Raw genomic sequence first — 14,490 nt, 5'->3', positions numbered from 1 at the left:
ATTTTATAAGCACCAAACTTAAAATTCACAGAAAGGTCACACTAATATTTTTAATACAATACTTAATAAGATTTCTCAGTAATATCATTTATGTATGAAACATTTTTTATGTAATGAGGGTCTTCTGCTACTTGAACGGCAGCAGTTGTGGCTGGGGGGGGTTCCACAAAATAGTGATGAGTTATTATGTATTTGATTTTAACATTTTATTAAAGGGAAGGAGAGAGAGGGAGGGCAAGGGGGGGGGGGGTGTAGAGAGAGAGAGAAGCACTGAACATGGCTCCCCACTGGGATTCAAACCAAGGGCAATGAAAAGGGAAAAAAAGGCAAACATCAACTGAACACATTCAAATTGATTGTTATCGCACACTTGCAAAGAAACACACACCCCCTTACAGACTCGTGAATCAACACAACTCGTTGAACTGCACAGACCCAAACAAAAGCACAGACACACATATAAATAGTGGCAAATGTTTATATAACGCAGAAATCAAATTCTTGCAATCTGAGCCTTGCAAACTCAATTCCCCTCCGCTGTCTGGCCTCCTCGCGTTCCACTCCTCGTGAACGAATGGGGTCAGTATCGTCACATAAACATTATCCTCTGCCCCCCCCTTCCCCCCCTTTCTCAGTGAATGGATGCTGAGCACTGGTGCATAGCTACGCAGGGATGGCAAGGGCACAGAGGAGAGAAAATCAATACTATATCTCACCTCTAAGCACAATCCCAACCAAAAGCAGCTGGAGTTTGCAGGTTGCTCCATAAACTGGACGGCTTCATCTGGCTGGTCGCTGTGTCGGTGGATTGCTACAGTAATGCACTACAGCACAATGGCCGAGGCCAGAGCCTGCCAGACATGGAGGTACACACACACACACACACACACACACACACACACACACACACACACACACACACACACACACACACACACACACACACACACACACACACACACACACACACACACACACACACACACACACACACACACACACACACACACACACACGGAGACAAACTGCACACTAAAAGAGGCTGGGGAATAACCACAGCAATGAGAAAAACTCTCATGAGGCAGGAACAGGGGTTGACAAACACACTTCCCCTCCTACACAAGCGAGGAAAAGCACCACTGGACCATTTGGTCAACCTTTTCTGTGGACTCACACACATTTGCACACGCACACACACACACAAGCACACTCAGACACACACGCACGCGCAGGCATACACAGAGGAGGGCCCTAAAAATACTTGCTCTAAAAATAGCAGGCGGGAAGCGGGAAACAGGACTGAGGCTATTATTATTACGCACACGTCCTGCCTGGTCCCACCAAGGCAAAGGAAGAGACTAATGATTTTCCTGGTGCAAGCAATTAAAAAACTATTTGTCACCTGCCAGGCTGCATATGACGTTGGGGGCCTTGGCAGAGCACCACAGAGTAAATCCACATATACACACTGTGCACACACAAAGTGGGTTGCATCATAGAAAGCGGACCAAAGGCAGAAATGGTGCATCGGAAACATGTGAAATCGGAGGGGGTCACGGAAGAGAGAAAAAAGGGAAACGGGAGGGGAACATGAAGTAAGACTGGAGGAAATGTTCCCTTGGCTGGAGGAACAGAGAGGCTAAAAGGCTGATTTATCCGGACAGGTTAATACCAGGCCAGACAGCACACTGCCATCAGGAAGTCATGTAATATTTAGAATCCCGCCAATGAAAGTCATTCTCTTGCTTCTGGGCTCCTGGCTAAAATAGATATGTATATTGCCTCCTTCCACCTCCTCACCCCCCTAAAAGCCTCACTTGAACAGAGAGACATGTTTCCACCTCGAGTGTCTGGAACATGCAGGATAATACACCGGCTCATTTCGTCTGATTTGCTGAAGTCCCAGCGGAGTTTCTCTAAACGGTTTCATGAATTTGAGCAAAATCACATTTCTTTGAAAATCAACATTTTAATTTAATGAGTCCCAATTCTGGCTTTGCTGCAGTTTTCTTATTAGGAGGTAAACAACGTAAACATTGCAGAAAGATGAGGAACAGGCTGTCAAATCTGAGTTATCAGAGAGGGCCACTGAGAACTCACTTTTTCCTATAGCACTCTCTCTTATTGGGCTGTGAGAGGAAAAGAGTCTCATTGTCGGAATGTATGAGAGATCGGATGCCACATAGGGGAGAATCATCAAGCTGAATAACGCCTCCACCTATTTACAATGAATATCTTCACATGCGGCCATAGGAGGCCAATATTGGGCTCCGGGGCAAAGGGAGAAAACCTATATATATTGGAGGTGGGCAGTAAACAATATCAAGAAGAGCGTTATGCCTCCCTTGCACTACATAGCCCCTTCCAGCTTCAAGCATTTTCACTCGGCTGCAGTAATTTACGAGGCAGCTCGTTAATGTCGGGTGATTTGCGCTGCTCGTTTGCTCCCGCTCATCTCTACCAAATGATATCATCTCCTACCTCTAATCGTCTACCTCTAATCCCCCGTTCTCAAAGCACCTCCTCCCCACCCACCTCTTGTTTCCTCCAGTCCTGCCATTCCTACACTCCTACCCATCCACTTTTTGCTTTCCCTCTCCTCCTCCTCCTCCTCCGCCCTCCTCCACTCAATCTCCGTGTCATGTCAGGTTTGCGTGGGTGAGTTTTGAGATGGGGGAGCAGACAGAGATGGGAGCAGAGCCATCCCACAGAGGGGTGTGTGTGTGTGTGTGTGTGTGTGTGTGCATGCATGTCTGTGTATGTGTGTGTGTGTTCAATATGACATCTATCCAGATCAAAAAAGACTAAAAGAAGACTGGTTTGACTCTGAAGGCTTTATGTGCCCTTGTAGTTACTTTTCCACTGCCCCCTACTGAGAGAGAATGAGAGCAAGCCAAAATAAAAAAAGAGAAAGATTTTCTTTCAAAACTTGCAGAGGGGAGAAAGCTCAGCAATCCTGGGGAGACACAGTAGCGGAGAGAAATAAAGACAGGATGGTGGGATGAGGGGCGGGGGTTACACCAAAACAGACGGCAAGAGGAGAAAGGAAAAGAAAAGGAGGACATGAGGGAAGAAAACAGATGAAAACTATGTTCATAACAGAGATTGTTATTGACAATTAGGGAAACAAATGGCATTGTTTTTATCCATAATAAAATACCTCTGAGTCTCCCAGAGCTGCTCCGTTCACTCCAACTTACTTAACTGATTCAACCAATTCTTTCTCTTTATCTTACGCCTCTGCCACAAACCGTCCTCTGCCTCTTCATCTCTAACCCACAGAGAAATCAGCCTGTCTCAGACCAGATGCAGCTAACCCCCGCACACAGACAGATTCTCACAATGAAAATTGCCAATTATAGAAATTGCAATCATAGCTGTTGGTTTGTATGTTGATGAGTGGGAGCTGGTTAAAGGGGAATTGAGATCAATATCTGAATGGATGCGAGGTGAATGACTCTGGCCTTATATTACGAGGGCTTTCAGATACCCACTCCCCTTTGCTCTCCTCCTCTGTCTTGAACACACGCTTCCCCTGTCTTCCTCCTTACCTCTATCCTTCCCTTGCCTGTCTCATCTTTCCCTCTATGACACGTTCAAGTGATCGTGTCGGGATGTCAGGCCTCATCCACGGCTAATTGGGGCTCAGAGGAGTAATCAGGGCAGGACAAATCGGACAGTTCTGGTCATTAGCTGTGACCAGTGTTTTCTGGGATGCTGGGAGATGCATGTGCTCTGCTGCCATCGCGCCTGAGCCTGCATAGTGACACAGGCAGGCCCGTGGCATGACATGAGCGGGGACACACAGATTGGCATAGTATCAGCCATGGGGCCATTCTTGTCTTCTGCTTTCTAAGACACACACACACACACACACACAAACACACAGGCAAGTAAACATAAATAAACCTGGCTGGTGAAACTTTGCGCACAAACCCTTATTATCTAATTTTGGAGAGGCAGAAATACACTGCTCAGAGGAAAATCCATCAAGCGCAACACTGAGGGCTATATCAAATCAGGATTTTGGTTTGTCGCCATACTCTTTGACAAATGTTAGTGCCATTTGAATCTCAACACTCATTATCAGCAAGGAACTTTAACATTTGTTTCCTGCCCTGGTGGGTGAGCCGGCTCTCCGTGCTCTTTTGAGCTGGCCAGAGTAAAGACAGCGGGAACAGGGGGAATAACATGTAAAATATCGATGTCAATAACAATCTTGGAAGTCACAAAATGTAAACATGTCGATGGCTGCTCCTTCTGAAAGTGGGGTGCATGACTCTGGAGTGAGATGAATGTCAATTTGTCGCACTGGCAGAGCCTTAACCTTTCAGGATAACTGAATTATTTAAGCACCACGTACCTGTTGTGGGCCTCAGTTTCTCCATCTGGGCTCAGACTGGTTAGGAGGCTGCAGTCTATGGCCACGCACAGCTCTTTGGCCGCAGAGTGAAAATGGCAAGACAAATGCGGCGGGGGATTTGTGATAATTGGCCGTGCTGGTGGGCTAGGCGACGGGCCTCGAGAAAAGGTCGCAGGCACTGAGGAACAGATCAGTCTGCCAGAAGGAGGGAGGCTATTTGTGTCTTGGGGGTTTTGCTCAACTTCTCTCTCTTTTTATTGTATGGAGGGGGGGCTGCTCCGGCAGGGGCCATTAATTAAGCACCAGCATAACCTTCAATTTGTTTAGAGGTCAGAAGCCTAACTGTGACTGTTTTGGGCAGAGACCAACTCCGATCCAACTCCATATTTACTCTTGCAGTAGGACTGGAGGGCAGCGGGGGTCTAAAGAAAGGTGAGAGCGGGGAGGGAGACATATTTGAATGTTTATGAGTAGAGAAGACAGACATGGTTAATGTTAGATGCACTGTGTCTGTTTCGACTGCACACATGGAGGAGGAGAAGTGAAGGAGATGAGGGGAGCCACAGGGACATGGCTCACACTCTGACATGCTCGTGAAGCAGCTGTTCTCCTCATGGCAGAGAGTGGGGGCCTGCCAGCAGCAGCATGCTGCCGAGAGCACCATGGTCTCCCACCATAGCACAGAAACAGAATGGCACCGTCTGATACACATATACACACACACATATCACACAGAGACAACCATGTGCATACGCTAAGAGACGTGTATACACACACGCGCATTGCATATACTGCCAAGCATTCTGCTGCCAGTCCAGCGTTGAGGATTTGAGTGGAACAGTAATGTCAGGCTGCAGAGTCAAATTCATATGCTACAAATCTGATCTTCTACTCTGTAGAGGTGCATTTCCATTTGATACAAACAACAGCCTGCATAGCTAAAGGCAATTATATTTCTACTGCCTCCGTTTGCCCTGAGGTTGTAGACAGCCAGTCAAAACCTCGCCAGGTTTTCCTGCCTCTCTACCCTCTCAGTGAAATCAACAGAACGCTGCCCAGGCTCATCCATGATTTATCTCAGTGAAATATTCATTATGTAGCCTTGCATAGTCTGGACGTATCTGATGTGAATCTAGACCTGACAGCTCTGCTCCATCATCACACATCACCTGAGCCACTCGGAATCCGGCACCTGTCTCCCACTGCTCAGCACAGAGGCAACTAAACTGATCCGAATGAATAGAGGATTCTGGTAGATATAAAGAATCCATCTGCCTGTCTTTAGCCTGCAGGCATGTTCTCTCTGGGTCTGTAGCTGCTGTATCCTGCCTGCACACCGACCTGTGACGGATCATCACAGCGAAGGAGCTACTCAACTTTTCCCATTCAATTAGCTGGAGAGAAAGAGCAGAGGAGCGGATCCTGGGGAGTGAGACATGATGAGTACATGTGTATTAGAGCCTGCACATGAGCTGCTGACAGCCCCGGCCAGGTGTATTGATCTTTGGAGATTGGTGAGCTGGATATGAGAGGTGAATAGCGCGGCAGGTCAAAGGCACTGGGTGTTTTTTTTGAGGATAAATTACCAGCACCCCCCCAAAAAAAATGGCTCTGATGTGCCAAACAGTTAGAAAGGTTAGGGCAGAGGAAGTTTCAGCACCATGGACAGCGCCGCAGAGCCGACACTGCCCGGAGTCGTCTTTAATCACAGAGTTATCACTCAGCCTGTCCAATTAGGTAACCTTTGAGTTATTCCACAAATTAAAATGGGTGAAATACTGTCTAATAGTGCCGGAATGAACACCGGGACAACAGTTACAAGTCATTTCCCTACGTACCACCAATTCAAGTGGTTCCAAAGTCATTATACTCTGAAGGACTAATGTTATAAAAAAAAAATGTAACCGCAGTGAATGGTGATATTAATAATGTATTCGTGTGAGACAAGAGGATAGAGCAAAGTGGCCCAAGCCGAGGAAGGTAAGAGGGAGAAAGTGATAGCTGTGAAGAAACAAGGTCGTCAGCATTCCCTCCTGCCTTACGAGTCATTTCATTATCTCATCCCTCTCTCTCCCTCTTTAAAGTAGGAAAAGCGGGAGAAGCTATTGACCCCTCTCTGTGTACGTGGCAGGCGGCGGGACAAATGAAGTTTCCCCTCAGACCCCCTCTGTATTAATATCATAATTATCCCCACCTCTTTGCCCCTGACGGCCGGCTCAAACTCCACCGTCTGATTTGATGGAGAGGCGAAAGCGGGGAATTACATTCGATTAGCACTAAACTAGAGGAGGGGACATGAAGAGATAGAATCAATCAGTGCCACGACGACAGGCAAATCTTTTGTATCAATGAGTGCGTGTCTGTCTGACTGTGAGTGTTTGTGTGTCTCATAACGGCTTGAGGACAGTCTGCCTGGTCCTAAAAATCCCACAGGTATGCCGTTATGTATCTGGTTATGCACACTGCACAGCTGACAACATTTAAAGAGGGGATCCATAACGTTAAGATGTTTATGAAGGCTTGGGGACTGTAGTTTTTTTTTAGTATATAAAATATGCCAGAGCCCCACTTTTTTCTTACCAGAACCAAAACTTCTTTTGAGTGACAAACCACACAGTCTGCTCTGGGCGGCTCTCTGTCTCAGCAGCAATTTGGATTCATTGTTTGCAACCCCAGATAACTGCGGTGGTGCTTTTCTTCAGTCTCAGCCATTTGCGGGGATGGACCAGACATTATAAAGTGCTCTAATGCCATAGAGAGGTGGAGGTAGTGTGTGTGTGTGGGGGGGGGGTGAGCAGATTGAGAGTGAGAGGTGAAAAGAACAAAAAGAAAATGAATAGAGTGAGAGAAGACCCCCCTCGCAGGTCTTCAGTCCCGTCCCCTGTCTCATTACCAAGGCTTTGACTCAATAAGTAGTGGATAAAGACTGGATAAAGAGGCCCACACCCACAGACTAACCCCCAACCCACCTCCCTAAAACACCTTTCGGCATCACCACTCAATCTGCCTGCCTTACCTCTTGCTTTCTAGCAGCATCACACACAGACACACACACACCAATATCACAAAATACACACACATAGACACACTGTCCCCTTTTCCCTACTCTGCTGTATGTTTATCCTTTTTTTTGCTTCAAATCTTGAAATCTATCTTTCTTTCCAGCGCTCCCTTCAGAGTGGATTTTTTTTTCAACCTAACTTTTTTAAAGTTGTGTCCATCTTACTCTTTCTCCATTCTCAGTCTGTCTCCCCCCTCTACTCTCTCTGTCCTCTGTGTTCCCTCCCTGTCGCTGATGTGTAATAGGAGTTATTTTCATCCCTGTCTCTCCGTGACTGTGGCCGCTGGATGGCTGAATATTTACATTTTTCACTCACTGGTGACCTTTCCCTGTTGCCGCTCTGGGAGCTCCAGTCTCCTTGCCGCTCTGCTGTTGATAGACTACTGCCTGCAAATCTCATATGGACACAGCAAATGGTACACTGGGAGTCAGGGACAGAGAGTTCAGAGACTGTGCAAAGGTGGGAAAAGAGAGAGAGAGAGAGAATGTGAGAGAGGCTGTTGTAACAGTTGTATGACTGAAACTATCTTGAAGAGACTGAGGTACTGAAGGTCTCTCTGCATGTGAAGATGGTCTCAATGGACTCGAGAGGAGTAATCTTTTACCTCTGGTGTCATCCTGATTGTGGTTCTCTGTCAGTGCAGATGGTCTGTAATAAACTGCCTGGAAAGAGCTGTAAAATCTGGGGTCTCACAAATCCTGAGTGCCAAAGAAGGTTTTGTTTAGGGAGGATCTGCTGAGCAGTGTGGGAGAAGGAGAGGTGAGGGCCAAGGATTCACTAACCAGTTGTTCTCTGCGGCAGCAGGAAAGTAAAGTTGAGTCAGTGAACTCCTCAAAGTTTGATGAGTGCTTATGTGTGCGAATCCTAAAGCTGACAGAGACAGGGTGAAAAGGAAGGCTGTGCTCCAGTCTTAAAAAGAGTGACTCAGTGTGACCCCAGCTCACTGTGTTATTCACTCTCTGTTCAGTGCAGAGTGTACACATGCTTCTGAAAGTATGCATGTGTCTTTGTGTGTGTGTGTCGCTCCCTGGAACCATGGCTGTGCGTCATTCACCAGTCGTGCTCTTTTGGCCTGAATTTGACTTTGAGAATAAGCTCACATCTTCTAAGTCGGTATTAGAAAGAAGAGCTATGTGTCCGTATGTGGAGGAACATACTTTAAATAAGTCCCTACACGTCCCTTCCAACTGCCATTCCATGTAAATGACAGATGAAATCCACAGCCCTTTGCTCTGTGCTGAAATACATGCTTATAGGTTTCAAGTTAAATCACGAGCGTAGGTTTCTGTTGCTACTGCTTTGCAATGAAACACTGTCAATACTTAGTGGAAGTTTATACTAAAAAAACTGTAACTTACATTGATAACAAGAGTCACAGTGTCATATTAGTTCAAGACAAGTTTGGAAGACATTTGAATGGATTTTGTCTTGATGATGACAAATCAGCCACTGGGGGGAAAGGCCAATATTTGAGGCTTCCAATCTGGACAGTGATATTCGAGCCAGTGATACTTATTGTAGGTGTTTTAGGTCCAGACAACATTTGGGCTATCAATCTGTTGCCCCTCTTCTCATGTCCACACTGACTGACTACATGCAGGAAAACAAAGCCTGCTCATATATGATCGGTCAAACTAGAAACAGAAACCAGCCCCCAAATCTTAAGATTAAGATGCATTTATTCATCCCAAACACATGCACAGACATGCAAAGGCACACTCATGCAGGTAGGGAAATTTAATCTCTGCTTTTGACCCATCTGGTGCAGGAGACACAGAGCAGTGAGCGACCATGTACGGCGCTCGGGGAGCAGATGTTGGGGGAGTAAGGTGCCTTGCTCAGGGGCACTAGACAGGGTAGGGAGACTCTCGGATTTTTGGACAGATCAATCCAGGTTCGTCTTTTTGTTGTCTCTCCGTGGAGTCAACCAGAGACGAACCAGAGACCTTCTCTGTCCATAGTCCATGTTTCTGCCACTAGACCACCGCCTCTCCCAAGAGGATGGGAAGGAGTGGGACTCGAACCCGAGACCCTCGTATTTGATGACCATCTCTCTACCGACTAGGCCTCCCTTTATTACCCATTCTGTATATTCACATGGAGAATTGATATAACTAACCATCCTGTTCATGCGGATGGGATATTTCCCTGGCCAACATAGACATAAGGAATGATTACAGCTGCCACTAACTATGTCAGTGTACACATGGGGATGTGAGTGACGTACTAAAAGCTACTCTTTCCTTTAAAGTGCCTCCAAAGTAAATTCAGAAAATCAACATGAGATGACCCTGGGATTTATACTGGGATAATACTCAGCCTTAACAATCTGAACAAGTACAGATACCACTGTGTCAGTATGTTAATTCCAGAATCACTCTGATATATTCTATGTACAACTATTTCATTGTTTTTCTTGCTTTCATAACGGAGCGGTTATAAAAGACACTTTTCCTCTAATCATTTGGAAACTATATAAAGGTGAAAGCAACCTCAGTGGTTTAGCTGAATGAGCCCAGAAGAGACAGGAAGAGAAATGCCTTTTTTGTCGGCTCTTGTTGTTATTGCTGAGTGTGACACACAGTGCCAACAGAGAGAAGTAAACAGTTGTTGTCTGAAAGCTTTTGTTTGCTGTGGGAACACACTAATTATTTTGATTAGTATTTAAGCATTGTTGGAGCCAGGTTTTCTCTGTTGTCGTTTTGCTAGCAGCCTGCTCTCCTCTCTTACTAACAGAGTATAAATGGATTTGTCTTCGGCTCCTATTCAGTACAGCAGAGATTCTGTGAATCAACAACTCTCGTCTTCAAAACACATAGAGAAAGGAAACAATGAAAGTGTATTTATCCCAAAGATGTTAGTTAATTAAAGATACAGAACTACAGACAGATGGACAACTGGACAGACTGACTGACACACAGATAGATATATAGATACAAAGAATAATAGATAGAACGATTGATAGAACGACAGATGATAGATATTCAGACAGACAGACAGAAAATAATCATAGATATAATAATATATTAAACAACAGAACAACAGGAAGATAGGTAGATATATATCGACAGACTGACAGACAGAACAATAAATATAACGATAGTTAGAACGACAGACAGACACATAGATAGATAGATACATAGAATGATAGATAGACACAATAGAATGACAGATATGATAATAGATAAAACAACAGAACAACAAGAAGACAGGAAGATATATGTCAACAGACAGACAGAACAGTAAATAGAACGGCAGTTAGACAGACAGACAGATAGATGTAAATAAATAAACAGCACACCCTTGCTCTTTGTGTGTGTGCTTTATGCTCCCTTAATATTGTGTGAGTGAGAATGGTTGTACGTATCAGGCACCTTCCAGCAATAATGGCTGCCATGCTAAACGAGAATGATGAGATGTATTGGGGAGGTGATCACAGGACGACTATTTACAACCACTCTCAGCCTGCGGACTTGACGAGCCACTGTAAGCACACTATACTGTACAGGGAACCTCTTCCATCATGCTTTTACTGCCCATCACTGCAGCTGTTAGACAGGCGAGATGGCAAAGCTTTTAGCGGGCTGAGATACCGTCCTCTAGCTGGACGGCGTGTATGGGCAACGCCATCAGAAAAGTGAATGACCGGGGTAGATAAGGGAAATGGAGGCCAGGGAGAGAGAAAAGAGAAGAAAGAGGGAGAGGTGGCGGGGGGATAGGTTGATGTCTGCCTGCTGGCTGTCAGAGCAAAATGCTTCGGTTAAATGGAAACTGATATCGCGCAACTCATTCAAGTTCTTCTGGATAGGCCGGGAGAGTTTGAGAGCAAAACTAAAGTGCGGTGAAACTGTAGAGGAGGAAAAAGAGCGGATCTTACCTGGAGCAGCCAGTAGCACCTGCGGTGGAAGGTGGGGATGATGGAGGAGTGGACATAGCAGCCATACAGACACTGGAAGGGAGAGAGAAAGAAGGACAGAAAGAGAAGAACATTAAGCTACAGTTAAGTACACACAAGAGGCCGACCTCTCTGCTGACCATGACAGCTGTGACCTTTGAACCCCTGACCCCTTCCCTCCTGATGACAACTCCCACATGAACCTGCCAGCAGATGGTCCAGCTATTGTTCTAGAAACAAAGACCTGAAGTGAGAGAGTGGACGAGGTAAACCAGTGCACCACCTCCACACTGTCCCACAATCACCATGACTCCTTCCTTCCCTCTCCTCCTCTTCTATACTGTCCCGTCTGGAGAGACCCCCTGACAGAATGATTCAGGTGCTCCTTACTCAACCCCCCCCCCCCCCCCCCCCCCCCCCCCCCCCCCCCCCCCCCCACACACACAGGGCACCCCAGCACATAACTAGAGCACAGTGTTATTAATATCCTTATCGTAAACAGATAATACCGCGCCTGGGGGCTCGTTACCGTGGAGAGAGCTAGGCAGGGCTGATAACGCCTCTCGGTATCTGGCAAACGGGCCAGGAGACATTTTTCACCAGCCAGCAGCAGAGGGGGGGGGGGGAGGGGGGGATGCATGGAAGAACGGTGCAGCGAGGATTTGGAGCAAGGCAGCACTTATCCTCCTCCCGCCGTCTCTCCTTCTCAATCTTTCCGTGGAAAACTCCTGGCCCAGGCTCCCAGGTGACCCAGAGGGATGGCTCGCCTGCTTCCTCTTGTTTACAGCAGCAGAGAGAGTCTACAGCAATCTACCCCACCCGCCCTCCACCCCCACCAGCCAAGGAAAATTGGGGGGAAAAGGGCTCTTAAGTCAGGAAGCTCTGCTCCTGCAGGAATGAATCAAACAAGCAGGTCGGGAGAGTTGAGCGTCAAGTCCATTTCATGTGACTGTTTGTTTGCAAATGAGGAGAAACCACATCCATACAGTTTGTGCATGTTCGTACATAAATCTTTATCCAGCAGTCGTGTGATTAAAATAAGTAGCGCTGGGGTTTTGGGGCACTTTGGATGTGAGTGAGTGGGCGGTGTGGAAGGAGAGAGGGAGGGTGGCCTGGCATGGGGACATTGGTTTTCATTGCTTGGAGGACTATGTGATAAACAGACGCCTCATATGTGTGTGTGTGTCATGTGCTCGCCTGGTTTTTACTCAAACCTAGTTAAAAAGAGAAGGGCCTGCAGAAGGACTCTGTCTGTACAAACACCCATTTAGCAACATCAAACTGTCTGATTAATTATACCAGAGTGCCAGTGCACAGCTACACGACTGGGCACATGGTGAGAGACACATTACACAGCTGAAAACAAACACATCACACAGATGCACAAACACGTGATTGTGGCGCACACGCACACACACACACACACACACACACACACACACACACACACACACGCACACGCACACACACACACACACACACACACACATACACACACACACACAGAAGCACAAAGACGTCCTATGACCAATTCACAAACAACAAAAGTCACATCATCCTCGCCTGTTTCCCCAGGTGTTCCATTGTTCCAGTCACATCTATTGTGAACTGATTTCAGAACGACCCAACTCTGCATGTGTGAGTTTGAGATAGTGAAGGCACGCTGACTTCCTCCTCTTCTTATTTCTTTTCTTTGCTGTACTCTCATCCATTACAGCTGTCTGAAATAGGATGTATGCCTCCGCCCACCCCCATAGCTCTGTTATCCATTACTCTACGCTTGCAGCGGCCAGACACTTCCTCCCACTCCCACAGTGCATTGAACATCACATTACTACAGTCAACTACAGCTGCTGCCAGCTCACACATTTCTCCTGTGCAGTTTTGGGAGTATTTATATTGTTAACGTTACTTTGTACTCTTTTCAGGGATGAGTCAGTCATGATGCAATATTTTTACATTTCAGGCATTGAACTGATTCTGCATTTCACTACGGTCGTGTGTTGCACTGCTCGTGTGAAAGGTGCTTACAAACAGAGTTGCCGGCATTCTGTCAATTTAAGATTTGACTTTAAACTTAAGAGTCTGCATTCCTTTTTCAGCGATCAAAGAAAATGGGCGGCGTAAAAATGCTGCTTGCGCTCTAAAAAAATGTTTGCTGTCTTGTTAATTCTGATTACAGGGAGTTTATTGATATGTCATGGTTAATGCTGCGCTAGCCTAAAGCACTTGGCCTATTGAGAGTGGGCTGTGTGCACTTGGATGAGGCTATGGCATGCTTCTCGGAATTGACAGGTGGGCCGGTGCAACAGGCCTCGGTGACTAGGGCGACTGGGGAGTGAATAAATTAGGCCCCAGGCTGCTTTCCTCTCCCTCTGTTTACTCCATTTCTCAACCACACAAAGCGGCGTGCCAGACAAACAAGCCGCTTAAAGCATAACACAACTGTTGCACCTGTCAGTGCCAATATACATTAGTCATCAAACACGATCGCACACACACATGTAAGCTTGTGCATCACCTCAGCTCCACCTAGCGCCCCCACTAACACACGCCCATACGCACACATGCAGAATTAGACAATGAGCGCAAAACTACACCCATCCATTAACATGGAAGTACTGACACGAGCACATACACATGCTGTTGCTCTCTTAGACACATCTGTATGCGCACACATAGTCAGAATAGATCATGATAGAAAAAGGCAGGACAGGAGCTTAAGCATGCCCACATACACAAAGCTCATCATACTTGGGTGCTTATCAGTAATTCAAGACGCATATCAGTTACTGGTGTTTCGTCTGCTCCTGCATGCTGAGCGTCTGGGTGACAATGTGACAGCAGCAGAACCATTATTTGCTGTCTTTGGGCTGTGACAGATGACAGCGCATCACAGGGAAAGCAATTAAACCATAATTATACACATATCCTCTTAGAAAAGTGCAGTTCTCCCGATGTGTAATTGTGAAGAGCACACGGACACAAACACAGCAAAGCGCAGGTGTGCGTGTCAACTCACACACACACACACACACATCAACACATGCTAATGCACTATTGGTGTATTGTCACGTCAGGGGGGGGTTCAATTGAGACACAATAGAAGAATGATACACAATAGTTAATAGGAGTATTCACAAGCAGCGTGTCCATAATGTATTCATGTG

General features: G+C 46.3%; 1 protein-coding gene across 1 annotated transcript in view; it reads right to left on the bottom strand.

Moving 5' to 3' along the window:
• camta1a (calmodulin binding transcription activator 1a) overlaps window positions 1–14,490 on the bottom strand; it is a 272,323-nt gene that overhangs the window by 45,964 nt on the left and 211,869 nt on the right. The window contains exon 5 of the mRNA XM_062392299.1: window positions 11,303–11,374. Coding sequence (XP_062248283.1) covers window positions 11,303–11,374 — 72 coding nt within the window. The remainder of the gene's footprint in view (window positions 1–11,302; window positions 11,375–14,490) is intronic.

Source organism: Platichthys flesus, chromosome 7 (assembly GCF_949316205.1).
Source record: "Platichthys flesus chromosome 7, fPlaFle2.1, whole genome shotgun sequence".
NCBI classification, from domain to species: domain Eukaryota; kingdom Metazoa; phylum Chordata; class Actinopteri; order Pleuronectiformes; family Pleuronectidae; genus Platichthys; species Platichthys flesus.
This window is presented reverse-complemented; position numbering and strand designations above follow the sequence as displayed.